General features: G+C 45.0%; 1 protein-coding gene across 6 annotated transcripts; it reads left to right on the top strand.

Annotated features, from left to right (window-relative positions):
- Window positions 1-42: 42 nt before the first annotated feature.
- On the top strand, window positions 43-24,799 carry CDC27 (cell division cycle 27). Of its 6 annotated transcripts, none has more exons than XM_056511923.1 (19): window positions 43-492; window positions 5,588-5,663; window positions 8,597-8,744; window positions 9,733-9,858; window positions 10,789-10,886; window positions 11,376-11,530; window positions 11,652-11,866; window positions 12,426-12,540; window positions 14,467-14,600; window positions 14,702-14,801; window positions 15,381-15,588; window positions 16,511-16,680; window positions 17,881-18,033; window positions 19,275-19,483; window positions 20,232-20,349; window positions 20,559-20,687; window positions 21,402-21,476; window positions 22,383-22,563; window positions 23,920-24,799. In XM_056511923.1, the coding sequence occupies exons 1-19, from the start codon at window positions 466-468 to the stop codon at window positions 24,000-24,002; spliced, it is 2,520 nt and encodes an 839-aa protein (XP_056367898.1). In that variant the 5' UTR covers window positions 43-465; the 3' UTR covers window positions 24,003-24,799. The 6 variants fall into 6 exon arrangements, with proteins under 6 accessions (XP_056367898.1, XP_056367897.1, XP_056367900.1 ...); XM_056511922.1 differs by having other exon boundaries at window positions 16,508-16,680; XM_056511925.1 differs by having other exon boundaries at window positions 44-492; window positions 14,485-14,600.
- Window positions 24,800-25,095: the final 296 nt, after the last annotated feature.

Genomic DNA, 25,095 nt, shown 5'->3' with positions numbered 1-25,095 from the left:
AAACATCCCGTGGGCGCGAAGGCGCTCTGAGGGACGAGCCACAGGCCCTGCCGGGGCTTCACCAGCCCCCTCACGCTCGTCCATCTCCGCCCCTGCTCGGACATCTCCGTCCTAACTCGGGTGGCTTCGTTCCAGCTCGGCCATCTCCGTCCCTGATCGGCCATCTCCGGCGCCGAGTAGTTTCCTCCCGGCTGCCGAGCGCGGCTTTCCCAGCTGTTTTCCGTCGACGCTCGGCTCTTTCCGCCTGCGCCTTCGGGTATTTCCGGCGTACGGTTCGGGTATTTCCGCCGCCGGTTCGGGCGGACTCGGCGCCCGCCGGCCTCGCTCGCTCCGGTAACGGTCGGTGTGGGTTCAAATGAGCCGCGGCCGGGCCGGGCCCCGCCGTGACTCGCTCTGAGCCGGGCCGGGACCGGGGCCGCCCCGCTCGGGCACGGCGACCAGGAGGCGGAGGCCGGGGAGACCAGGATGACGGTGCTGCAGGAACCCGTCCAGGTACCGACCCCCGGGCGGCTCAGGCCCCAAAGCCCGGCCCGGCCCGGGTTAGGCCGCCCCGCCCGCTCCGGGGCCGGGGCCCCTCAGCCCTGGGCCCGCAGGACCTGCAGTTCCTCCGCCCTCCCTCCCGCCGGCTTCCCCTCGCAGCCTTCCGTCCCCATCCCCGGCCCGGGCCGGCCGCTCGCCCCCCGGGCCCGAGGGACGTGTGGGTCTCCCACAGCCCCTCAGCCGCTCCCGCTCCCGGGAAAGGTCCCCCCGCGGCTCCCCCGGGAGACCTGTTGCTACTTCGCTCACCTTTCTGCGTTTGCTGCCGTGTCGTGTTTAAATGCTCGCAGCGTGCTCGGGTCCCTTCGTGCCGAGCGAGTGAAGGACGATCCTTCTTCCTAAGGAGTTGGTTCCTTCGGATTGATGGGAGACCTAGGAGAGAAAACAATGTAAATTTCGTTTTTCTGTCGTGTTTCAGTCTCGCTGCAGTTGCTCTGATGGATTTCCTGTTCTTGTGCTCAGCCTTCCCATCCAAAAGTCGTGATTCACAGAATCGAGCTGCTTTTTCTTTCCGCAGTTCCTGTATGCCCATTCTCTAACTATTCATAATCTTCATTAATCAGACGTTTTATTCATGTTCACATTCTTTTTTTCAAGTATATTTTTAGCATTTTAACAGGATGTTTTGGGCTTTTTTTTTTTTCGAGCTACGGCAAGAGGTTCCTGGTAGCAATGTCTTGTCAGAACACGATTGTGTTCTGTAATGAGCATAGTGAGAATTCTTGCTTTTGGCTCTTTTCTTTCTAATGAAAAGGTGGAAGAGGAAGAAAGGCTCCTGTGAAAAACATCCTGCTGACTCGAGCCTGTCTGGGGAGGATGGTGGCAGTGAGGGCATTCTTGTAGAGGAGGGGTTTGTGACTTTGGTGCCACCACTCTCCTCATCCCCTCTGAGAGCAGTGCTCAGTGCAGTGCTGGAAATGCTTTTGGTGTTCTCTCGGGAGCTGGGCTGGCTGTTTTGCACCAGCTGGGTGTTGTAGGGAAACATGGGATCACAATAGAAAAGGAAGCAGGAATGCACTGCGGGGTGAATGAGTGAAGGTGACAGGAAACAATACCAAATGTTTCCGGTGCTGTGCTAACTAGACTGACCAAGTGGAAATATCTGCTCTTCTGAGAGCTCCCTGATAGAAATGTGGGGTCTTGTTGTGGTGTTTCAGCAAGGTAAAGGCCTCTCTAATGCTGTTCTCCATTCTTAACCTCTTCCCAGCTTGGGTGTTCTGATGAGACTTTGCTATGTTAAATATGTCTGCGAAGATTGACTCTCTCTATTTAGATTCTGCTTTTAAATGACAGATCATTCCTTTAGCAGTAGTTCTGCTGCTGTCAGTTTTACTGCTGTTCCTTGCTTACAGGAGTGCTGGTAAGTTTAGAAATTATTTGTGACTGAGTAAAGTCCATTGTGTCTCTGAATTCCCAGCTTAGCCGAAGTCCACATACTTAGCTCTGCTTTTATAATTTTCTTAAATGAAATTATTGGGAAAGTTGACACTAGTTCTCATTTTTGTCATTGCAGAGATTTTTCCTGTCTATTTGTCTGTTCTCTCCCAGCTTTTAAGATGTCTACAGGGCTCAGCATTCCAGGGAAAAACTATCATCCTTAGATCCTCACAGCTGTGATGTCACAGTGTGACAGATAAATAACAGAATTTGTGTTTGTATGTAGCCTTACAAGTGTTGTGCTTCAATTACATGAAATTCTCATCCCAGAAGGCATACTACTCACTCGTTACGATTTTGCTAACTTTTAAAATTCTTTAAAGTTAAACAAAGTGCCAGAGTTTACAGCCCTGTGCTTTACTTCCTGATAGAGTCGATTTAAAACCCTTCAGTTCCAGCATAAAACTCTGTGTCCCATGTGCTGAGAAACAGGCTGGACGCCTTCCAAATACTTCTGAAAAACATCTTGGAAAGAAAATGAGCACTTTGCTTGGAACTCAGCAGTTCAAGGTGATCATCTGCCGTGACTCACTGGAATGGTGCTTGAACTTGGCTGCAGGCTGCAGGACCAACTGTGCTCCTTCAGTGGGCAGAGTTTGTGTAACTGGGGAATGCAGCACAGCCCATCCCAGAGCTCTCCTCCTCCTTGCCCACCCTGAAGACTAAAATCATGGCAGAATCTGCTTAGCATGGCAATATAGGTTAAACAGCTTTGAAAATCATTCCCAGTATAACTGTCAGAAGAGAAGATCTCTTAAGAGCTCTTTGGCTTAAATCTGAAGTGACACTTGGACAATGCTCAGGATTTTCTGGGTAGAAGATGGACCTCTCTGAATTGGATTTGATTTCCCTGCTCTCCTTTCTGAAGATGCCTCACTGCAGGGCTGTGTATGGTAGTTTTGGAATTCCCTGTTCATTTTACATTTCAAATTAATTGTTTTTAAAAAGAGTGATTAGGACCTGGAGGTTCATCTTCTCTGCAAGCACACTTGAATAAAATGTGGAAACACTTCCAACTTTTCTCCTTCCTGTGACACAGCCCTGAGAACAGGGCTGAGACCACTCTTCTGGTGTGGTTTAGCAATTGTGTACCACTAGTGCTGTGTACGTGCATTGTGCTCCTTCCAACAAACTAAATTACTGTGCTGTATTGAGATTAATTATCCTGTCCTAAATGGTGGGCAAGAAATCCACTTCTTTGAGGCACAGTCATGGTTTAGACATCTGTTCTCATGGAAAATTGTTGCTGCATAGGTATGGCTGATTCCCTGCTGCCTTCCTTTCTTCTTCCTGCTCTTTTAGGAGAGTGTGAGTGAGGATCCAGACTCCAGCATGGGTCAGTTCAGAGCAGGAGGCACATTTTGGGCTGCAAAATGGTAATTGCTACAGAATGGGGACTCTACCAGCCTGTTTCTTGCTTTCACTGGGACTCTGCTCCACAACGATTGATATCTGAGCCAGTGTGTAGTGTAACTTCTTACAAAGTGGCTGTGACATAGCCCCAAATCCCTCCTGTCCCCTCTTAGCCTTTGGCAGGATTGTTCCTGGCAACTTGCTCTTGTTTGAGCAATCAGATTACCCTGATTTTCCCACTCCCACCCCCACACCTTTGTTTTGTAAGCTGGCTGAGTTACAGCCCTGCAAAGACAGGATTTTTAACCTGCCACGACTTGGCAGGATTCACCTAAATGTCACTTGTGCCTTGGTGAAGGAGGAGCTGCTTTTGGGAGCAAGAGATATGGGAGACCTTGGGCTGCTCTGCCTTCAGGATGGCTTAAAAGATTATAACCCTGGCCTTCCATCTCCCTTTGTCCTGCTGTGTCTGCAGGGTGTGGAAGCACCTTCAGCCTGGGAGCCTCTCGAGGCAGCAGGGAGGAATCACTTCAGGAGGCTGAGACTTAGTTATCTGAAATATGAAATACAATAAATACAGACAGGAACAGTAGTGTGTTTGTATTGTAATGATCAAACTAAGAAATTCACTTTTAAATAAGTCCAAATACTTTCACACAAGCTTAAAAGCACCTGTTGACTTCTTAAGTGTATTCTTGGGATCTGCTGATAGGAGGAGGCAGCCTCTCTGTAGGTTTGTGTGTAATAGGCCCTGCAGTACTTGGAGCCCTGGTGTGTGCTGTTCATGATGGCTGTGTGGGCTTCCCGTGAAGAGAACGTGCACAGTTTTCACACCCTGTGTTTGTCAAGTTTGTGTTGGAAGAAGTAGCATATGGTACGTGTAACTCTGTGATGTTTGGATTTTTTTTTTTTTTTTTAGATGTAATTGATGCTTGCCTTTCCCATGGGAATAGCACTTCAGGGCACTATTGCTTTCCCTGTGGAAGATTACTTTTAGTTTTGGCGTGTCTCATAGGTTTTAGAAGCAAATTCTATTTGTCTTTGGTTGCTGATGAATATTAGAGAAATTCTAGATGACAGTGCCTTGAATTGCTAAGTTCAGATCATTTGGGATCAGTAATAGCAAACCTACTGCAAAGTGGCTCTTTGCTGCTGAGGGAAAAGGGCTTTGCAGCTGGAGCAGATGGAAAGGAGCTGCTGTCCTGACCCCAGCCCTGCCCACCTTGGAGCACAAACTGATGAGCAGGCACAGCACCCTTGGAGTAGGTGGGGAGGAAAGGCTGAAGAGATGTTCAATGATTTTTCAGATCCCAGCCTTCATTTACAGTTAACAGCCACCTTTTAATGCAACCTGAAGCAATGGCCGAGCAGTTTGTGTGAAACCCTTTACCCCAGCCCTGGGCTGCTCTGTGTGTCAGCTGCTGGTGGCAGTGAATGGCACCTGCTTTGCTGCAGGTTCTACACCTGTGTGCTTGCTTGTCCACTGCAGTTGTGCCATCTTTTCAGTGCACACAGATACTGGTTGTCACAATCCCAAACCTGGGGCTTGTGAGAAAGCAAACAGTACCTGGGAGGGGGATTTGCCTGAGTGTGAGTGTGGGAGAAAAATCAGCAGTAGGTTGTGCTTGTAGAGTACAAGTTGTCTGTTTGATTTGCATTGCCCTTGTTCTGGGGTGCTGCTTCACAGCTGGTGGCAGTGAAGAGGTGGCTGGAGACCCAACAAAATGCTGCACAGAAAGCAGTGGGTCCTGTTCACCTTGGCCCTTAAGGGAACATTGATGCTTCTTCAGGGAAGATCCTTTACACTAAGATGCTCAATCAGCACAAGTCTCATCCTGACCATCTTGAACACTGAGAGGTTTCTGGGCCTGTTGGCTTTTGCTTTAATGGGATACTCTGACCAGCTGGGGTTAGATTTTGGTTTTACCTTTACTGAAGGTGGTGTTGTTTGGTGGTAGTTTGCAGTAATTCCCACTGAGTCATGCACCAAGATAAACTCGGTAATTTCTGAGGGGTTTGGATGATTGTGTCTGATAATGAGTGAGAAACACTCTAAGGTTGATTCATGACTTCAGTGCAGAGTTTGGGGGTTTTTTAAAGCCCCCTTACTACAAATACAACTTGGCCAGCGTGTTTATGCTCCCCTGTGTTTTTATGGCTCTGTGAAAGCAAGCTGTCCTTTGCCTTTTGGCAGTGAGGGGTGGTGGGATGTGTGCATTCTCCACTGCCCACTGAATGGAGGTGTTTCCTTGCCTTGCAGGCTGCTATCTGGCAAGCACTGAACCACTACGCGTACCGCGATGCCGTGTTCCTGGCAGAGAGGTTGTATGCAGAAGGTCTGTACTTCCCAATTATAAAGCTGATTTATTTTTTTCAATTTTAATTTGTGAGCCTCTGCACCTGCTTTGTTTTTGTCCCGTTCTGACAATGAAGTTTAGCTTTCTGCCTGGGGAAAGCAGAGGAATGCCTTGCAATTAGGCTGTAAAATCAAATCATGTACCAGCAGCAATGTTATTTTATAGTAAAATCTCCTTAAACTCAGATTTGTGTGTTTAAATGCACTGTTTACAGTGATCTGGTTTATGGTATCAAATGGGAGAATGTTGGGGGTTTTTTAATAACCCTCAAGCATTGCATGTCTTCCAAGGGCACTTGAGGATAGATGCAGTACACAAATTCTACAAATTGGCTTGACATTGAAAGCTGTCTTTGCTAATAATGCTGCTCAGATATGTTGATTGGCTCAAAGAGGGTCTTGTGGTGGTGAGAGGAAAGAACTGTGATATTGAGACAGTGAGAATCAGAACATATGGAACAGGTATCTCCTGCTGAATCCTGCTAATTGTTACTTCATTGTAAATCTGCCAGGGCTGGGGTATCTTGGATAGAGAGCAGGCAGCAGTAACACAAATCTGTACTTTCTCTGGGTCCTTCAAACACTTTTTGGTTGTGTTCTGGCACCTTTTATTTCTTTAACCTTTTCTCCATGACCTCAGATAAGCTTTTTGTTCTGTACTTCTTTTTCCTTGATGGTCAGCTTTCCTTCTCTATTTTGAAAGGTGTTTTTCACTAACCATTAACACAAAAAACCACTCTAATCCTTAAGCTAAAATACAAGCATCATATAATTTCTCTTGCTAAACATCCTGAGTTCATAGTTTGAATTAAGCTATAAGATATTTCATGCTCTGTTTTGTAATGAAGTATTTTGCCTGCCGTGCCCACAATGCAATTCTTAACAATGGAAACACAAAGCTAAGTTTTGAGAAATAAAGGCTTCTTTTTCCTTCTGTCAGGTTACAAATGGAATCTGGGGTGTTTGATCTGGTGCTGAAATGTGAAATGTTGTGTAGAATATTATGGAACCTGGTAATCCAGGTGTTCATGGAGAAAAAAGTATTTTAGGGATGACAGAGCTGCCCTGAGCACAACACATGGTGAGGTGCAGGGAAATGGTAGATTGAAGGTAATTGCCAAGGATTTAGGAACAAAGGGAATCCACTTTTTGCAGCAGCCAGGAGAATACCTGACTTGGTAGTGACAGATCTTTACAGAGTAATTCTCTGTAAGGGTATTTCAAACAGCCTTTTTCAGTTGCCAGCAGTGCTGAGAGAAAGCAGCATGAGTGCTGACACTTGGTGCAAGCAATTAACTGCTAACAAAACATCTGGCTCCTGCTTAAAATGAGTGGTTGCACTGCAGAGTGGAAGCTGCAGAACTCAAATACAGTGGCTCCATGTTGGCAGGAGTGATTTCTCCCTGAGAAGAACTTCTTTTAAGTCTGCCTGCAATTACTGTCCTTGATGGGACATCTGTGGCTTGGTCGTTTCCCAGAACTCTCAAAGTCTGTTAGAGTCGTGGATAAAAATTGATTTAACTTGAATTTTCAAAATGGTCTTCTGGTGTTTTTAGGATAAGGCTAATAAAATGTCCTCTGTTTGGGTCTTCTGTTTCCATTGTCACTGTCCAGGTGATGACAAAGACTTAAAATAGTCAGTTTTCAGTGAAGCAAGGCATTTGGGCAGATTCCCAAAGAGGTTTTTATACTGTGCTCATATTGATTTTTCTAAAGATTTCCCTATAAGTGGATGAACAAACATCAAAATTGTTTATTTAATGCTGAATTCTATTTGCAGGATAATGTCTTCTGAAAAGTATAAAGGTAATGTGGGTTTATTAATTGTTTGGAATATGAAGTTGTTTGTGTCCATACACAGCTTTTGATTTAAAATATCATTGTGTGAGAGTGATTTGAGTGTAACATTTGGGGAAATACAGAGAGTGGGTTAAACCACCATGGATGTACAAAATCTGTGAGTTTACAGAAAGGATTAAAGTTATTTCAGGGGTTAATTCTGTCTTTTATGGTTTAATCACAAGGGGGTCTGAGTCTCAAACCTGGCTGCCAAGTCAAGCTCTTTAAGTAGAATATCCTCAGTGTGGTACATAATTCATTGCAGTGGAAGAAAATGTGGAAGAAACATCAAATCTAGATAGTTCTAGTCTCTGCCATAAGGAAGTGTTTCTGCTCTGATCCCTCTTGTTCTCTATTTAAATAGAGATGACTTTTCCTGATGCTTAGTCACTTCATCCAGAATTTAGAAACTTGTGAGAGCTCAGCTTGGGAAAAGGATTTATGGAATCACAGACTCCCAGAATGGTTTGGGTTAGAAGGGACTGACCAACTTTAATAGTCATTAAAATCAGAAAATCTTCTCCACTGAGTCACGTGAAGGTAGAGCACAGTGTGCTTTAGAACAGGAACAGATGTAAAATTGAACATGGAAAAAGACCACTTGAAATTGGATTAAAACTGGCTACCTGGGCTGGAATAGATCTTCCTTCTGCAAGTTGCTCTACTTTGTAAGAGGTGGTGTTGTGGCGGTTTTTGTGCCCTCCTAAAGCAGTGCAGAGTGTTGGTGGCAGGTGTGGTGACACTGGGGGCCAAGTCAGCCTTGCTGTGGCCACCAGGCTGCTTTGCTTGGCTTGCTGCTGTTCTGGCTGCAAGCTGGCTCATCACTTATTCAGCTTGGGTAGCAGAAGGATCAAAGTTCCTTTACAGCTGTAGATGTTGAGTTGATCTGCCTAGCCAAGGAAATGGCAGAGGAGGTTTGGTAATCACCAGCAGATAAAGATGACTTCATTCAGGAATGAATTTCTAATACCAGTACCCATTTTCTCCCAGCTTGTCCATAGCTGGCTTTTACTCCCTGCCCCCAAATGGTTTGCACTGAAATGATGAGCACCTAACTGCTGATTTTGTTTGCAGTACACTCAGAAGAAGCACTGTTTTTACTGGCAACGTGTTACTACCGCTCAGGAAAGGCCTACAAAGCTTACAGGCTCCTAAAGGGACACAGCTGTACCACCCCCCAGTGTAAATACCTGCTTGCTAAATGTTGTGTGGACCTCAGCAAGTGAGTAAATCCTTCGTCTTTTCTCCAGGCTTACAAATGTTTGGGTTTTTTTTGGTTTTTTTTGCTTGGATTTCTCTTTGGAAGATGTCATCTTGTTTAAACTAGAAATTAATTGGTCCTTCAGCACAAAAGATTATAAGTTTGATTTATTTTGCTTTCAGATATAGGTCTAATGAGCATTAACCATGTTGCAAAAACCTCTGAAAGTTGAGTTACTTAGAAAGGAATTGCCAAGCTGTGCAGAGAGAAAACAGACCTCTTATGGGCTCATTTATGCAGCTCTGCCTTATTTTCTTGTGGAGTCGATCTGACTGATAGAAGTGTACACCTACAAGTAAAATTTCAAGTGGTAGCAAGAAAAGGTGACTTGTTTGTTTGGGCTCAGATGCCTGAAAAGTGCTTCCCACCCCAGCAGTTGTATAAAGTAATTTTGAAGCCTGGCAGCCATTCTGTGTGAGAGGTGCTGCTCCTGCAGGTGGAGGAGGTGCAAATTGAGCCTTTGTTCTCCTTTTGAGCCCTTCTTGCAGGAAAGAAGGGCGTTTAAATCCAAAATCTCTGCCATACCCAATATTGGCTCTTAACTCTGAGTGTGGGGGGCCTTACAGATTGTATTTCTTTGGGAAACAAAGCCAAATGAAGCACTGCTACAGCTTAGATAAATCACCTTCAAAGATCAAGTGTCCTGAGGATTTTCTTGTCCTTGATGCTGGGATTGATCACTTTTGGAAAAGTCATGCTGTATTTTGTACCACTGCTTTTGGGTTTTTGTTTCTCTTCCCTCCCAGTAGAGCTGTTTGATGCAGAGTCCTGATCCTGTTGTAGAGGAATCCATCAGTTACTTAACATTCATTTGCAGGAATTGGTTTGTGCTTTAAAACCTGTGAACACTGACAGTGGATTTCTGTTTTTGTTTGCAGCAGGGTGAAAACACTGGAGTGCCAGTACTGTGAGCCTTGTAACCCCTTTAAACCTCTTGTTTTTTAAAAAGGCTTGCAGAAGGAGAGCAGATCTTGTCTGGTGGAGTGTTGAATAAACAGAAAAGCCATGATGACATTGTTATGGAGTTTGGTGACTCTGCATGCTTTACACTCTCCTTACTGGGACATGTCTACTGGTAACGTTGTTTTTTCATTTTGCCCAATGAAGTTGGAAGGTTTTTACTTGACCAGGGCCAGGTTTAGTCAAACATCTCCTTAGTCATTACAGGAGAAAGCTCTCTCTGGGTTGCACTGTTTTGGAGCACCATAAATTCAGGTGGATAGCTGTGGAATCAGTCTGGCTTGGGAATGCAAGAATGATTTTGTTTTCACCCAAAGACTGAAAACACAAATTCCTCTTTCCCATGTGGATAAGAATGCAATCCAAGAGTTTGAGTTTTTTTACATGCCTTTGGATTTGCTCTGTATTCTTCCATAAGAAAATCTCTCAGCTTGTTTCTCAGTGTTACCATTTAGATTTTTACTATCTGTTTGTACATGTGAGGCTCTAACCTTCAAATCAAAGTTCTGAGGGTGCCAGGCAGAATAACTTGACAAATTAAAGTGTTTTGATTTTGCTAAGATGCAAGAAAGGTTTCAGTAATTGTGGATGATTGATTGAATAGCAGTAGTCGGGCTCTTGGATTTTTCTCTACTATATCTATTTTAATTATTTTCAAAATTATTTTTTTTGTTAGCTAAATACTTAAGTGTTCAGTTTAGCCCCTAATTTCTTTGCAGAAATATAATTCATAGAGTCCTAAGATTGCTGGAAGGCTGGCAATTGGGTTACTGTTGGCAAGAAGAGAAACAAGCTGTTGCAAAGAATTGCATCTTCCTAAAAATGAAAATTCTCAAGCTATTCTAGTGCTTATGTAACTTTTTTTGACAACTGTATCTAAATATGTCAACTTCAAAAGAACTCAGTATTTCTCAGGCTTGAAAAATGAGGAATGTATCTATGCCTCTCAACATGGTTTTGTTTTTCAACTCCTCTTCTGGAAAACTCTCTTGAACAAAAGTGCTGTTCTGAAGTTTCCCTCTGAACTGTTTCATTCTTTCTGCAGCAAGACAGACCGGCTTGCCAAAGGATCAGAATGTTACCAAAAGAGCCTTAGTTTAAATCCTTTCCTCTGGTCCCCTTTTGAATCACTATGTGAAATAGGTGAGTCTGCAGAACTGTTTTACCCATGTAATTCTTTGGAGAGGTTTTTGTGAGCAGCAGTTAATTTAAAATACATTGCCATTGCTTAAAACTTCTGTCTTGTTTTCTTCCATCTTAATTATTTATACATTTTTTGATCTAACAATCCAAATGTGCTTTCCAGCCTACATTTAGCAGACACTTAAAAACTGTTCCTGAGAATAGCTTGACAAAACAATAAATGGAAATTTTTAAAAATTGTGATTGTCCACAACACTTCTGCTTTAGTACAAAGGGCTCAGAGTGACCTGGTCTAGTGAAGGATGTCCCTGCTTATTCAGAGGGTTGGGATGAGGTGTTATTTAAGGTCCCTTCCCAACCCAGATGTTCTATGATTCTATGCAATGTTTTAAAACACTTCTAAAACCCTTTGTCCTCTGTCCTTGATTCAGACTGAATAATCAGTGTATAGACTCAGGAATAACTAGTAATGTCCTTCCACTCTTACAGGTGAAAAGCCAGACCCTGACCAAACATTTAAATTAACATCCTTACAGAACTTCAGCAGCTGTCTGCCCAACACTTGCACAACAGTGGTGTCAAATCACAACATATCCCACAGACAGCCTGAGAGTGTCCTCATGGAGACACCCCAGGACACCATTGTGAGTTTTGCTCAAATCATTGTAAAATCATTTGTTAAAATCAGCTCGTTTTTCCAGCTTAACTGAAAAACATTCATTGACCTGTACCCTGAGTACCTAAGAGCTGCCTTTTATCCTTCAGGAGTTGAACAGAATCAACCTAGAATCCTCCAACTCCAAGTATTCCTCCCTGAATTCGGACTCCTCCATGTCTTACATCGACTCGGCTGTGATTTCCTCAGATCCTGTCCCTCTGGGCTCAGGAACTGCCATCTTGTCCAAACAGGCTCAGAACAAACCAAAAACTGGCCGGAGTTTGCTGGGGGGACCTGCAGCTTTGAGCCCACTGACTCCAAGGTGAGTCCTTGGCATGGCCAGGGCTGAGCTGCTGCTGGTTGGGGCTGATGCTGCTCAGAGCACAGACACAGCCAGTGCTGGTGGAATTGTAAACAGAGCTGGGCCAGGAAACCCAAACAACTTGAGGAACTGCTCTTGCTCCTAGTGTTGATCTCTTCTGGTTTTTAAACAAACAGCTGGTTATTTGGAGAGGAATTGTTGATCCAAGATATTGCTTATTACCCTTATTTCCCATTTTTTGTTTTCTTTACCCCAATTTCGAGTCTCTTTTTCTATTTTTGAGATTTTTTTTCTCCCAATTTTTGGGTCCCATTTCCCTATTTTGGGTCCCTTTTCCCATTGAAAAATTTCTGAAGGAATATGCTACTGCTTTGGAATAAGCATTATTGTGGAAGGCTGCTGTAAAGAGCTTTTCTTGGAGTACAGCTCCTGATGGTGCTGTGGGTCCCTTCCAGCTCAGGATATTCCATGATCTGGGGCTCATTCCATGATCTGCATCAGAGCAGCTCTCCAGCTCTCACATTCACACACTGACTGTTCCTCTCTGGTTTGTTCTCAGCTTTGGGATTTTGCCACTAGAAACCCCAAGCCCTGGAGATGGCTCCTATTTACAGAACTACACCAACTCCTCCTCTGTGATCGATGTGCCATCCACTGGAGCACCTTCAAAGAAGGTACTTGGTATTCTGGAGCTCAGCTGCTCTGAGATCTTGACACTGCAGTGCACTTTAAAGAAGAATCCATAGCACACACAGAAAAACGTGAGCTAAGTTTTCCCCCCAGCTGCCCAGGCTGTGGTTGCTGGACTGACCTGGGGAAGATCTGTGTTGTGTCCACCTCCCATCACACAGGGTTGTGCAAACACTGAAGCTCCCAAACAGCAGCACATTCAAACTTTTCAGTTTGCAGGGTGGAGTGTGAAAACTTGGAATTTTTATTTATTAAATGTATTTTCTGAAACCTGATCTACTGATCTCTTGCAAGGAGTTCTTGAATTGTAGTTTACAGACCAGAGTAATAAAACCACTGCTGCTGGTCTGTGAAGGACTGAGAGAATGGCCCTGTTTCACTCAGCAAAGTCTTGGGAAGGGGAAACTAAAAATTGTGTGTTTTACTCAGGAAGAAACTGCTGTAGTTGCCATAGTGATAAATGAGAGGTGGAATGTTGGTGACAGTTGAAGAACTATTTGTTCCTTTCTAAAAACAAAAACCTGAGGATTTTTCCCTGTATTTTTAGTAAATCTACAAGTTGCATGAAAGGTGTTGGTGTTTTATAGGGGGCAGTATTTTGAAATAGTGCTGAATCCCCCAAAAAGCAGAACTTGAGTTGCCACATTTGCTCTGGATGAATCTTGATGCCCACCTTGCTGAATTTCCCACTCTGAAAGGAAATCTGGTACCTGTGCTAGAACAGTCAGTTAAAAACATGCTTTGTTTGGCTGAGCCAATTCCCATCCTGTACCTGCCCAGGATCATTTGAAAACTGTGGCTTGTGGTGAACTGTGCACATGAAGGAAGGTAATTTCCACGAGTCAGAAAATGGAAATAAAGGTAGTAAGGTGCAGCTCTTCTGAGAGCTGAAAGGCTTTGGGGAGTCAAGTGGGATTTGCTGCTGTTCAGTTTCTTGGAGTGTGACACAAGGTATAAATTTCACTGCTCCACACTTAGGCCCTGCCCAGATGGAGCTGTGCTACTTCCAAAACACAAATATTTAATACATTTTAATAAACAACTAAATTGTGGTTCATGCTTTGTCCAGTGCAGATAGTGGCTGTGCCAGCTCCACTTTGCTCTCCCAGTTGTGTGTCAGACAAGGTTTGGTGGAGCTGTGGCTGAGCAGAGCAGTTTCCTAGGAAACACTTACATTGGGATGAATCCAAAGGCTTCCTGTCTTTCCTTGCTGGCAAGTTTCCTTGCTGGCCACCTAAAGCATCCTCTGGTGACAGAATCTGGGAAAGGAAGGGAAGGGACTGAGCTTTGGAGGTTGGATAATGCACAGACTGGCATTGCTTCTGCTGGTGTTGATCCTCTTGTCCATTTCTTGTGTCCCTTCCAAACAACCATCACTGAATTGAGTAACTGAATGTTGGTGTCCCTGGAGTGGGCAGAGAGATGATTTTTTAAAGCTGTTTTTTAAAAATAGGAAGAGGAAGATATGTTCTGAAAACAGGCTGAGGTGCTCTGCAGTTCGTGAATGTTTTCTGAACGGGATTGTAATAGAATAATTCAAAGACCTTTTTGTTTTTGTGGGTGTTTTTTTTTTTTTTTTTTTTTTTTTGTTATTTTTTTTTTAATAACTTTCCGCAGGAAAAAGCCTTTAAATGTGATGGCTTTTAATTCCCTTTTGTTCTTGCACAAGCACTTTAACATATAGTTTCTTGCCACTAGATGGAGATTCTGTATCTTCAAATAATGGCATAAGCTTTGCAGACTTTGTTTTATTAACAGGTGGAAGGAGAAACATTTTTGGTGGTTTCCCCTGGGGATGGGGGAACCCTCTCCTTTATTAAAATAATTGTTTCTCCTTTGGTGGGTGGAGTGGGTTGGGTTTGGCACAGCAGAGATGCAGGCTCCTGGGTGCCATCATAACAAACCTGTAGAAACTGTGTGTTGTGCAGAGTGTCAGCAGGATCAGCCAGGCTGGAACAAAGTCTGTCTTCTCCCAGAGTGGGAACAGCCGGGAAGTCACTCCAGTTCTTGTTGCACAGACACAGAGCTCTGGCCCACAGACAAGGTAACAACCCAGTCCTGGAGCATTTCTGTTTAAAGCAAAGCTAAAAGCTGTGGCTGTTGAAGGTGGAGCACAGGAACTTACTCTGCAATGTTTGTTTCCAGCACCACACCTCAGGTATTGAGCCCCACCATTGCTGCTCCCCCCAACGCGCTGCCTCGGCGGAGCTCCCGCCTGTTCACCAGTGACAGCTCCACGACCAAGGTACCAGAGCTGCAGCCCAGCCCTGCCCCTGCCAGCCCTGCCCCTGCCCAGCCCTGCCCCTGCCCAGCCCTGCCCCTGCCCGCCCTGCTCTGCCAGCCCTGCTCTGCCAGCCCTGCTCTGCCAGCCCTGCTCTGCCAGCCCAGCCCTGCCCCTGCCCAGCCCTGCCCCTGCCCAGCCCTGCCCTGCCAGCACTGCCCAGCCCTGCCCCTGCCCAGCCCTGCCCCTGCCCAGCCCTGCCCCTGCCAGCCCTGCCCCTGCCAGCCCTGCCCCTGCCAGCACTGCCCAGCCCTGCCCCTGCCCAGCCCTGCCCCTGCCAGCACTGCCCAGCCCTGCCCCTGCCCCAGCCCTGCCCCAGCCCTGCCCCTGCCCCAGCCCTGCCCCTGCCCAGCCCTGCCCCTGCCCAGCCCTGCAGTTCCTCCTGCTCACAGAGCTCTCAGCAGCTTCCAGACTGATTCTGCAGCAAGCAGGGCAGGGCTGGCCATGGCTGTTACACCTCATCTTACACAATTCACTCTCGAGTTTGGATTTCTGAATTTAAAAGACTCTTTTATATGTAACTCTTGCTTTCCTTATTTACAGGAAAATAGCAAAAAATTAAAAATGAAGTTTCCGCCTAAGATTCCAAACAGAAAAACAAAAAGTAAAACAAATAAGGGAGGAATAACTCAGCCAAACTTAAATGACAGTTTAGAAATTACCAAGCTGGACTCTTCCATCATTTCAGAAGGGAAAATTTCTACTGTTGCACCACAAATCCAAGCTTTCACTCTTCAGAAGGCAGCAGCAGGTCTGTTTGAGCATTATTGGACTGGAGTAGAGTAAAATCTGATCTGTGTTTTAATGTTGCTTCAGTATCTGCTTCTTTCCCATTTCATTTGGCCTGCAACTCTCACCTTTGTGTTGTGATAAAAACTGATGTAATTCAACATCTTGTTAACTTAGAGGCATGTGAAGAAATACTGAGAGTGGTAATTGTCAGCAGATATATCTTGCAAACTCTGATCCTTATTAATGATTAAAGTATTTTCAAAGTATTGATATAGAAAGTGTTATAAATTATTATGCAATGTATTAATTATGATAATAGAATAAGTAATGTTATTATGATTATAAATGTTATGTTGTTATAAAGTATAACTTCAAAATTTTAAAGTGTACCATTTATGACAGTATTATTATCCTTGGAAACTGATTCAGAGGAGTTGCTCATAACCCAGCCATCTCCCCTCAACATGGCCTTTATGTGGTCTCTCTCCCTTGATATTTCCCATTTGTGTAAAAACGAATCTTTATTCAGATTGTCAGAAAATCCTAAGTAAAATGCTGAATTCCCGTCTCTTGGCTCAGGAGTGTTTGCAGGCAGCAGGAGGATGTATCCATGGCTACCAGGCTTGTGGCAAGTGCTCAGGCCTGGAGGAGAGTTTGAATAGCTGCTGGAAATGCAGAACTCCACTCCTCTGAGCCCCACAGTTTAAGGACTCATTACAGAGGCTGATATTCAGAATATCATGCTATGTTAATTAAGTGTATAATTTTAAGAGTGTATAAACCTTGTTTGGAAACTCCTGAAAGGTTTTCATAGGCAAATTCAGGAGCAGTGCACAGGGGAGAGCTTTTGGAATTGGCACTTCCAAGGAAATAAGTCTCAGCTGTCTTTTTTTCTTTCTTTTTTTCCCCCACTTTTATTTATTGTGTTTTTCTCCTAGAAGGTTTGATGAGCCTTCTCCGGGACATGGGCAAAGGTTATTTGGCCTTGTGCTCCTACAACTGTAAAGAAGCCATCAACATTTTGAGCCATTTGCCTTCCCACCACTACAACACAGGCTGGGTGCTGTGCCAAATTGGGAGAGCTTACTTTGAGCTGGCAGAGTACATGCAGGTAGGAGCTGGGGCTGGGCCTTCTCCTCTCTCTGGGCTTTGGCAGCTCTACACAAAACCTGCAGATCTGCTGGCTAATCTCTGGGGAGTGTGCAGCTCTGGTAAATGGATAAATATCAAAGTTAAACCTGGAGTGGATTTAGATCTTGGATCTGCTTCATTTACAGCTTTGTTATTTCCTCTTGTATCCAGGTGTTGGGGTCTCCTCCTTGTGTGTCCTGTCCCATGCTGATAGCATTGTTTGCACTGCACTGTTTAGAATAGATCACTCAACAATTTGGGCTCTAAACCAAAAAACCTCTCCATTCTAGTTAATTCTGATCACATCAGTGACCCAGTTTCCCTTGCAGCCTCTCAAATGAAGCATTGGCACAGCTGAGGTGACACCAAACTGCTCCAGAATCAGAAGTGAGCAGTTGAGGGGAATCCCACAGTTCCCCTCTCCTTGGCACTGCTGTCCTGACAGCTGATGTGCCTGTTTGCTGAGGTTTTCAAACACTCCTTGGCAGAATGTGTGCAGGAGACAGAGGAGAGGGAGGTTTTGAGCTGTTTCAAAAGGGAACATGCTGGGTGCTTTCAGAGATTATTTAGAAAGGTGAGGGTACACATTTTAATCACAGAATTCCAGAGTGATTTGGGTTGAAAGAGACCTCAAATCTCATTTATTCCCACCCCTGCCATGGCAGGGACACCTCTCACTGTCCCATTGCTCCAACCCCAGTGTCCAGCCTGGCCCTGGGCACTGCCAGGGATCCAGGGGCAGCCACAGCTGCTCTGGGGGCTCACAGGAACAATTCCTGCCCAGTGTCCCATCCATCCCTGCCCTCTGGCAGTGTAAAACCATCACCCCTTACCCTGTCACTCTTCACTGGGGTGGTTCACAATCCTAACTGCCCCATAACAGTCTGTTGCACTCTTTCTGATTTTGTGGATGGTGTTTTTGCCTCACTCGAGCATGGATAGAAGCAGGAATGCAGCTGAGTCAGCAGGAGGGAGAGCTGGCTGCATTCCTGCTGGCAGAAATATCCTGGGATACAGTCACTTCCTTCCCTTGAAAGGAAAGCTCCAAGACTTGCAGCTCTGTGTGAAACACTTAAAAAGCCAAGAGGATGCTCAGGCTGGACAAGAGGCCTTGGACCTTGGCCTCTGTGCTCTGCCTTGGTGGGTGGAATTTTATTTGAAGTTTCATTTCTGTTCTCAGGCTGAGAGAATATTTTCAGAAGTGAGGAGGATTGAAAACTACAGAGTAGAAGGCATGGAAATCTATTCAACCACACTCTGGCATCTGCAGAAAGATGTTGCCCTTTCAGTTCTTTCCAAGGATTTGACAGACATGGATAAAAACTCACCAGAGGTACAGAATGCTGTGGGATTGAATGAGAAGTGGGGAGCTGTACATGGTAAAATCAGTGATTGAGAGCAGAGCTTTGAGCTCTAGTGCAGTGTGGTGTCCAGTGGGAAGCACCTGATCATGGCAGAATGCAGAGGGACGTGGCAGGGTTGTCTGTTGAGCTGCTGATGCCTGAAATGGCTCCTTAAATTTGAATATCAGCTTACGTGGAGCAGGTTGAAACTTCTATCTGTTAATGGTTATTTCAATTTGCCTTGGCACCATTCAGCCAGGCAGATCATGAGTCAGTCACTCCTGCTGCTGCCAGTGTGCAGAGATAAGGAATATCTTTTTCCTGTACCTTTTAATTGCTGTAGTTAATTCACTGACACTTAAAATATTTGTTCTGGAATTTGTTTGCAGACAAAATATTGCACATTTTTGTACCAAAACCCATTAAACTGCAGGGTGTGTGGTAATGTAGTCACAATGTGCCAAAACCCAGAAATCTTTCAATGAGTGCCACAGTAAAAATAAAAGAAGTGAGTTGATAAATGTGCTCTTAAGAATTGAGCAATCTAGAGAGGCTGTTGGAAATCTCTTTGGTGGAGGAGGAAATCCAATTCATGTTGTCCTGTTAGTTTGTCTAAGAGTGGAAAACTCAAAGCCAGTGAAGCAGTTGGTGGTTGTAGTAAGATTAGTCAGGATAGAGGGAAATGCAGATTCTAATCCAAGGAGTGGAAAATAGTTCTGTGCTTCAGCAGTGATGCTAAAAATCTGGGGCAGTGAGGGACCCTGTGGTATTTACAGTCTTGATGGGTGCTGAGCAGCAGGGAAAGAGGAGGTTGTTGCTAAAATTCTTCCTCTGCAGATTTCCAGATTTGTCAGTTGGAGGGAGCTGAAGAAATAAAGTACCATCTCCCTCTTTGTTATTCTTAAGTATCAAAGATGTTTTATTTCTTGCCTTTTTGACAGCTTCAAGAGCTCTAGTCATTAGTTATCAAAATGTCTGATTGGCACAGACTTGTGTGTCCATGGACTCTCCATTTCTGTGTTTCAGCTTGCTTATTTATTTATTTATTTTAGAAGGTGTGTTTAGCCCTGCCTGCCTCAAAGGAGTGAGCCTGAGCTAACTGTTGATTTATTCCTGTTTTTACTTTTTAATCTAGGAGTAAGTTATTTATAATGATTTAAAGCAGTACAGATAAATGTGTTCAGCTCAAACTCAGGCACTCAGAGTTATACAAAGGGTTCTGCTGTTCCAGGCCTGGTGTGCTGCAGGAAACTGCTTCAGCTTGCAGAGGGAGCACGACATTGCCATCAAGTTCTTCCAGAGAGCCATCCAGGTGGATCCAAACTATGCCTATGCCTACACCCTGCTGGGCCACGAGTTTGTGCTGACAGAGGAGCTGGACAAAGCCTTGGCCTGTTTCAGGAATGCCATCAGGGTCAACCCCCGGCACTACAACGCCTGGTGAGCCTGGCTGTGCCCCTGGCCCTGCCCACAGCATCCCTCTGCTGCCCCTGCTCTAGTGTCACAGGCACTCTGCTTTGGGAAGGGACTTGCAGCCCATCCAGTGCCTCCCTTTCCACCTCCCACCACCCCAGCTTGCTCCAAGGGCCACTCCCAGGGGTGGGACAGCACCATCCACCTGCCACTGCTCCTTCCTGGGAGGGAGCAAAGCCATTCCTGCAGAAGGGCTGCAGGAATTCCTGCAGAAGGTGGGGAGGCTGCTTTCACAAGCAAGGCAAAAAAATGGGATTTTTGTTGTTTTTCAGACTGTTTATGCAATATTACCCCAGTTATTTTGTTCTGCTGGGCAGCATTCTTTGTGCATTCTGTTTTCTCAGTTGCAGTTGGAGAGATGAGATCTCAGCCTCTTCATGCCTTAGGACACACTTAGTTTCTTACAGCTTTTTAATCTATAAAGCAGTAAAGGTTAGATCTGTGAGTGTGAGCCACTTGGTGTTAATAGCTTCTGTGTGCTCTTTATTTAGCAGTTTCTTAGCCAGTCTTGCTGTGTGTCACACATCAGTTCTTCAGCTACCCAATGGATAAAGAGAAGAGAGAAATTTTTAGACAGCTTTTTCCCCCAAGAATCCCTTCCCAGCCTAGATGGGGTTGGCAAGGCTACAAACCATTCCTGCCATGTCATGGTCACTGACAGAATGAGCTTGGTTAAAATCCAGTGCTGTTTACCGGAATTGTTTCTCTGCTGCAGGTATGGGTTGGGGATGATTTATTACAAACAGGAGAAATTCAGTCTGGCAGAAATGCATTTCCAGAAAGCACTTGATATCAACCCTCAGAGCTCAGTCCTGCTGTGTCACATTGGAGTGGTAAGTACATGGCACTTAACTGGGGTGGGGAGGGGGTGAGGAGGGTTTTTTCTTCTGTGGGGAGGCTTGTTCAGACTTGGTCTAGAATTGGGCAAGTACTTTTCTAAAAGAGCAGACTGTAAGTAAACATGGTCAGAAGGGATTGTCCTTGCCCTGCAGATGAGCTGCTGTTTTTCCCCTTTTGGAATTGTTCTCTCTTTGTGTGCCAGGTCCAACATGCACTGAAAAAATCTGAGAAGGCTTTGGACACTTTGAACAAAGCCATCAACATCGACCCCAAGAACCCACTATGCAAATTCCATAGAGCCTCGGTGTTATTTGCAAATGAGAAGTACAAGGTCAGTCCTGGTGCTCGTGGCAGCCTTGGAATTCCTGGAGCTGGGAATGGGGATGCCTTGGGAGCTGCATATTCACAGGGCATCCTGGGGAGCAGCAGGGCTTGCAGGAGGAGCTGGGACATGGGAAGCATTTGCTTTGGCAAGTGCCACCCTCACCAGGGTGGTGGATTAAATGTTTTGATTGTAATAAAATCTGGGGCCAGCAGGTGTTGCTTTTTAAATTATGATTGTAGTCAGACCCACTCTCATGAGTTTATACTAACTTACTAAAAAACCTTGGCCAACTGCAACATATCCAGTTCTAGCAATAAGAACCAGCTGTTTCCAAGGTTGTGTGGAATGAAAAGTCAGAGGTGAAGCAGTTTTGGGCTGATCCCCTGCTGACCTGAACCCTGTTTAGAGTAAGAGAAGATCTTCCCACAGTGTTTATCCAGTGACTTTTCCTCTGGCCAGTGTTCTTTGGCTCCAGAAGACAAGCCAAGTCTGTTTTGAAACTTGCCTCAGAAACATGTGTGCACACTGAAAGGGAAAACTTGACTTCAAACTTTATTTCTAACTGCAGACTAAATATTTTTCAGTTGAATTTCCTAATGATGCCAGGTGACTGTCACAGCAAACAGCTCCAGCACCAAGAACTAGTTTAAAAGTGAAGTAGGAGTTTCTCTAAAGGTGTTGGTCTCAAATGTCTAACATAAACACTTTCCAACCTTTCAGTCGGCTTTACAAGAACTTGAAGAACTGAAACAGATTGTTCCCAAAGAGTCTCTTGTTTACTTTTTAATAGGAAAGGTAGGTAAAACTTCACTGTGATTGTAAGTTCTTTGGTTTCCTTTGCTGCTTAAGGAGGAAAATTTGATGCCTGTCACTAAGATGCTTCCACTTAGTGCAGTATTCTAAAAATTCCCAAAGCTTTAAATAAGGCTTAGTGCTCAGAGCTGTATTATGTGCCAGCTTTTAAATGCAAAGGAGAGTTAAAGAGAGCTGGAGATGATAGTCCATCCTTCAGTCAGCAGAGCTGGTTATTTCCACACGTAACTGAAAATGCTGAATGACATTCTCATGCATTGTGTCAGAAATCCTGAATAAGAAGCAGCTACATTCCAACCTTTCTTGTGTGAAATGCCACAGAAGTGATCTGGTGACAGAAATCCTCCTTCCCACCACCTCCTCTGCTGATGAGCTTTAAATAACTTCTGCAACTTTCTGCTGGGGGGTGTCTGGTCATCTGGAAGCACCAAGACAAACTTTCCTCTAATGCAGCACTGGAGAACTCTCTGTCAGCAAGGTTTCTTTATTGTGTTTAATCTGGAGAGAGGTAAAAGGATTTGTGTTGAAATGTGTTCACTGGTATTTGTCCAGGAGTAGCTGGACCTCTAAACTGGCATGAGAGTGGCTATGTCTTGGCAAACTGAAGTATTTTCACTGTTTAAATGCTCCACACAGACTTCATCTGCCCTTAATGATAAAGAATCTCTTAGCTGCTAGTTTTTTTGTTTATTATTATTTTTAAATAGAAACACTTGCTCTTTCTACACATAATTATTTCCCTTGGGACTCACATAATAAATTTTTCATATCCACCCTCTGTTGCTTTCCCCAAAACATCACTGAACTGTGGCTCAGAGCATTCACTGCCCAAACCTTCAAGCAGCAGCTTCATGTTAAAAGTGGCCTCTCTGCTTTTTTTATCTTTAGGTGTACAAAAAGCTGGGTCAGACACATCTGGCCCTAATGAATTTCTCGTGGGCAATGGACCTGGATCCCAAAGGAGCCAACAACCAGATCAAGGAGGCCATTGACAAGCGCTACCTGCCCGACGACGAGGAGCCCATCACCCGCGAGGAGCAGATCAGTGAATGCTACCCCTACGAGTCAGGTGTGTGCAGGCAGTGCCAGGGGCATGGCACAGCACTCCTGCCCAGGGTGACAGGTCAGGTGTGTGCAGGCAGTGCCAGGGGGATGGCAGAGCACTCCTGCCCAGGTGTGACAGTCAGGTGTGTGCAGGCAGTTCCAGGGGCATGGCAGAGCACTCCTGCCCAGGGTGACAGTCAGGTGTGTGCAGGCAGTGCCAGGGGGGATGGCTAAGGCACTCCTGCCCAGGGGTGATAACTTAAACATTCCTGCCCAGGTGTGACAGCTGAAACACTTCCCAGTGAGTCAGAACTCTGCAGGTTCTTCACTCAGAATTCATTCATTTTCCCTACAGAAAGCACAGCATGAGGGGTTGTGAAATTCCTTTAGATGTAGTAGGACAGAGATGGTGGAAACTCTAAATTTGTACAAATCACGGGTGGCTTCAAGAGTATTCCTGGAGAGCAAGACATTCCCAGGGCTGCAAGTATTCCATCATAAAGCATCAAATAATTTCAGAGTAAATGAATGGCAACTGAAGTTGTCTGTAGATGCTTTTTCAGAAGTTAAACTGGATGTTGGATTTGCTAAACATAAAAGGTAGCTTGGTAGGTCATGGAAGTACTTTGATTTGGATCAAGAGAAAATAAAACACTGTGGGGAGTAATTCATAGAAAGGAACAACCAGGTTTTTCTTCTCTCAGCTTTTGATTATGACAGTCATAAATATTGACCTATCTGCAGGCTGTAATGGAGATAGAAAATAAAAGCTAAATAAGCAATTTGATTCCCTTCCTGCAAAGAAGGAAATATAGCAGGATTTGGATTCTTTATTAATAGACAAATGCTGTATCCTGCAATTCTAGATTCTCAACTGAAAAGCAGGGAAAGGTGACAACTGTGTATCACATTGGTTTTTAGTGGTCCTGTGTACCTTTTAATATGGGAACTTTACCCTGCACTGCACTTCTAGTAGTGTCCAGAGTTTCTCTCTCCCTGCTGCTGTAATTGGGGTAATTTGAGCCCCAGCTCCCTGGGCTGAGCCTGTTCTGACCAGGAGATGGAGACAGAGACTGGAACTGCTGAGCAACACCTGAGCAGTGCAGAAAAAAAAACCCCAAAGACCAACCAAACAAGAAAAAGTTTAAAAAGGAAAAAAAGCCAACAGCTTAACATACACAAAATGAGTGTTGGGCTGTGTCCCAGTTGAGGTCCCCTGGCTGTGTGGAAGAGTTCCACAGCCTCAGCTGGGTACATGGGGCAGATTGAAATACTTTAAGGAGATTTGGGGGGAAGCAGAAGGTTTTTCTGCTGCTTTGGCTGGGCTGGGGGCAGGGGAGCTTGCAGCACAGCCCCTGAGCCCAGGTCTCTCCCCCTGCAGTGGGCACAGACGAGTCCCAGGAGAGCAGCATGACGGACGCGGACGACACGCAGCTGCACGCCGTGGAAAGTGATGAATTTTAACCTCCAAGAGCCACTGTCTGAGCTTGAGTGTGTGTGACTGGTACTGTCGTGTTGTCCCCTTCCTTGGCACCCTGGGTTCTACATCTCTGAGCCAGCACTGTCCTTGTTCTCCACTGACACCACCTCTGAGTGCACCTCAGACCTGAGCTCAGCAGAGTTCATGGCAGTGCAATACCCAGCTGCTGCTGAGTCTCACTAGTTGGCTCTTACACACTTATGGCAGTGACTGAGGAGAAAATGCTGGTTTTGGACTCCCCCTTGCTGGAAAAAAATATCATGGAAGACTTGTGGTTTGCTGTATGGAAACCAGTAGGTGTGGGGATAGTACTAATGACGAGGTGTCTTGTTCTTTTTCCAGAAATGTGTCTTAGTTTGGGTCTTTCTTGGTAAGCAGAGTGCTGAACCTCATTTCCAAGTTCTCCAAGGACAGTGTTGACAAACAGGCTGTTCAAGACTTTTGCATATTGTAGTGTAACTGAAATGCCAGGGAGTGTCAATGACCTTAAAGCTGCAGTGTCTCCAGTGAGCAACCAGGACTGGGCGTGTGTCAGGCCACGTGGAACACCCCTGGCCATGCCCAGAGTGCAGCTGCAGGAGAATCCCATTGCAGGATCAGAGCTTTCATCAAATGCTTTCCTGTTCTAACCATGAGTTAACTTATTCACCTGGTTTTGGAAAGGTCAGTGTTTACTTTGTATTTCCGTCAGCACCACCTTGCTTCATTTTTCACGCACCCCTTGACTTGTTCTTCCCCTTTGAAGAATAAAAATTAATAAAGGGAAAAATCAAGAGAGAAATGTAGATACAAGTGTAATGTGAAACATCAAACCTTTAGTCCTGTGAGAGTGGGAAGATTGGAAGCCTTAATGCAATCAGAACCTTGGTCAAACACATCAAATAATTGTCTCAGATCTCCTTTGGTCTGGTATCACTTTGGAAACTATTTTGTGAAGTATGGTCCAAGCAGAATGCAAAAATGTGCAATTATCTGTCTCTTTCCCTATTTTTTAAGCTGTTCTTTCAGTTTCCCATTCTAGGAACACTCTCCTTTCCTCCAGGGTCTGTTTCTGGGAGGAGAAGGCTGTGCCACGTT

This window comes from Oenanthe melanoleuca, chromosome 27 (assembly GCF_029582105.1).
Source record: "Oenanthe melanoleuca isolate GR-GAL-2019-014 chromosome 27, OMel1.0, whole genome shotgun sequence".
Lineage (NCBI taxonomy): Eukaryota > Metazoa > Chordata > Aves > Passeriformes > Muscicapidae > Oenanthe > Oenanthe melanoleuca.
Note: the sequence above shows the minus strand (reverse complement) of the source record. Positions and strands in the feature narration are given on the sequence as shown.

What these genes read in the sequence shown, in the direction of transcription:
- CDC27 (XM_056511922.1), top strand. Translation starts at nt 466, where the DNA reads ATGACGGTGCTGCAGGAACCCGTCCAG. An exon ending in AGACACCCCAGGACACCATT is followed by an intron (nt 11,531 to 11,651) that starts GTGAGTTTTGCT and finishes TTTATCCTTCAG; the next exon opens with GAGTTGAACAGAATCAACCT. An exon ending in TTGAGCCCACTGACTCCAAG is followed by an intron (nt 11,867 to 12,425) that starts GTGAGTCCTTGG and finishes GTTTGTTCTCAG; the next exon opens with CTTTGGGATTTTGCCACTAG.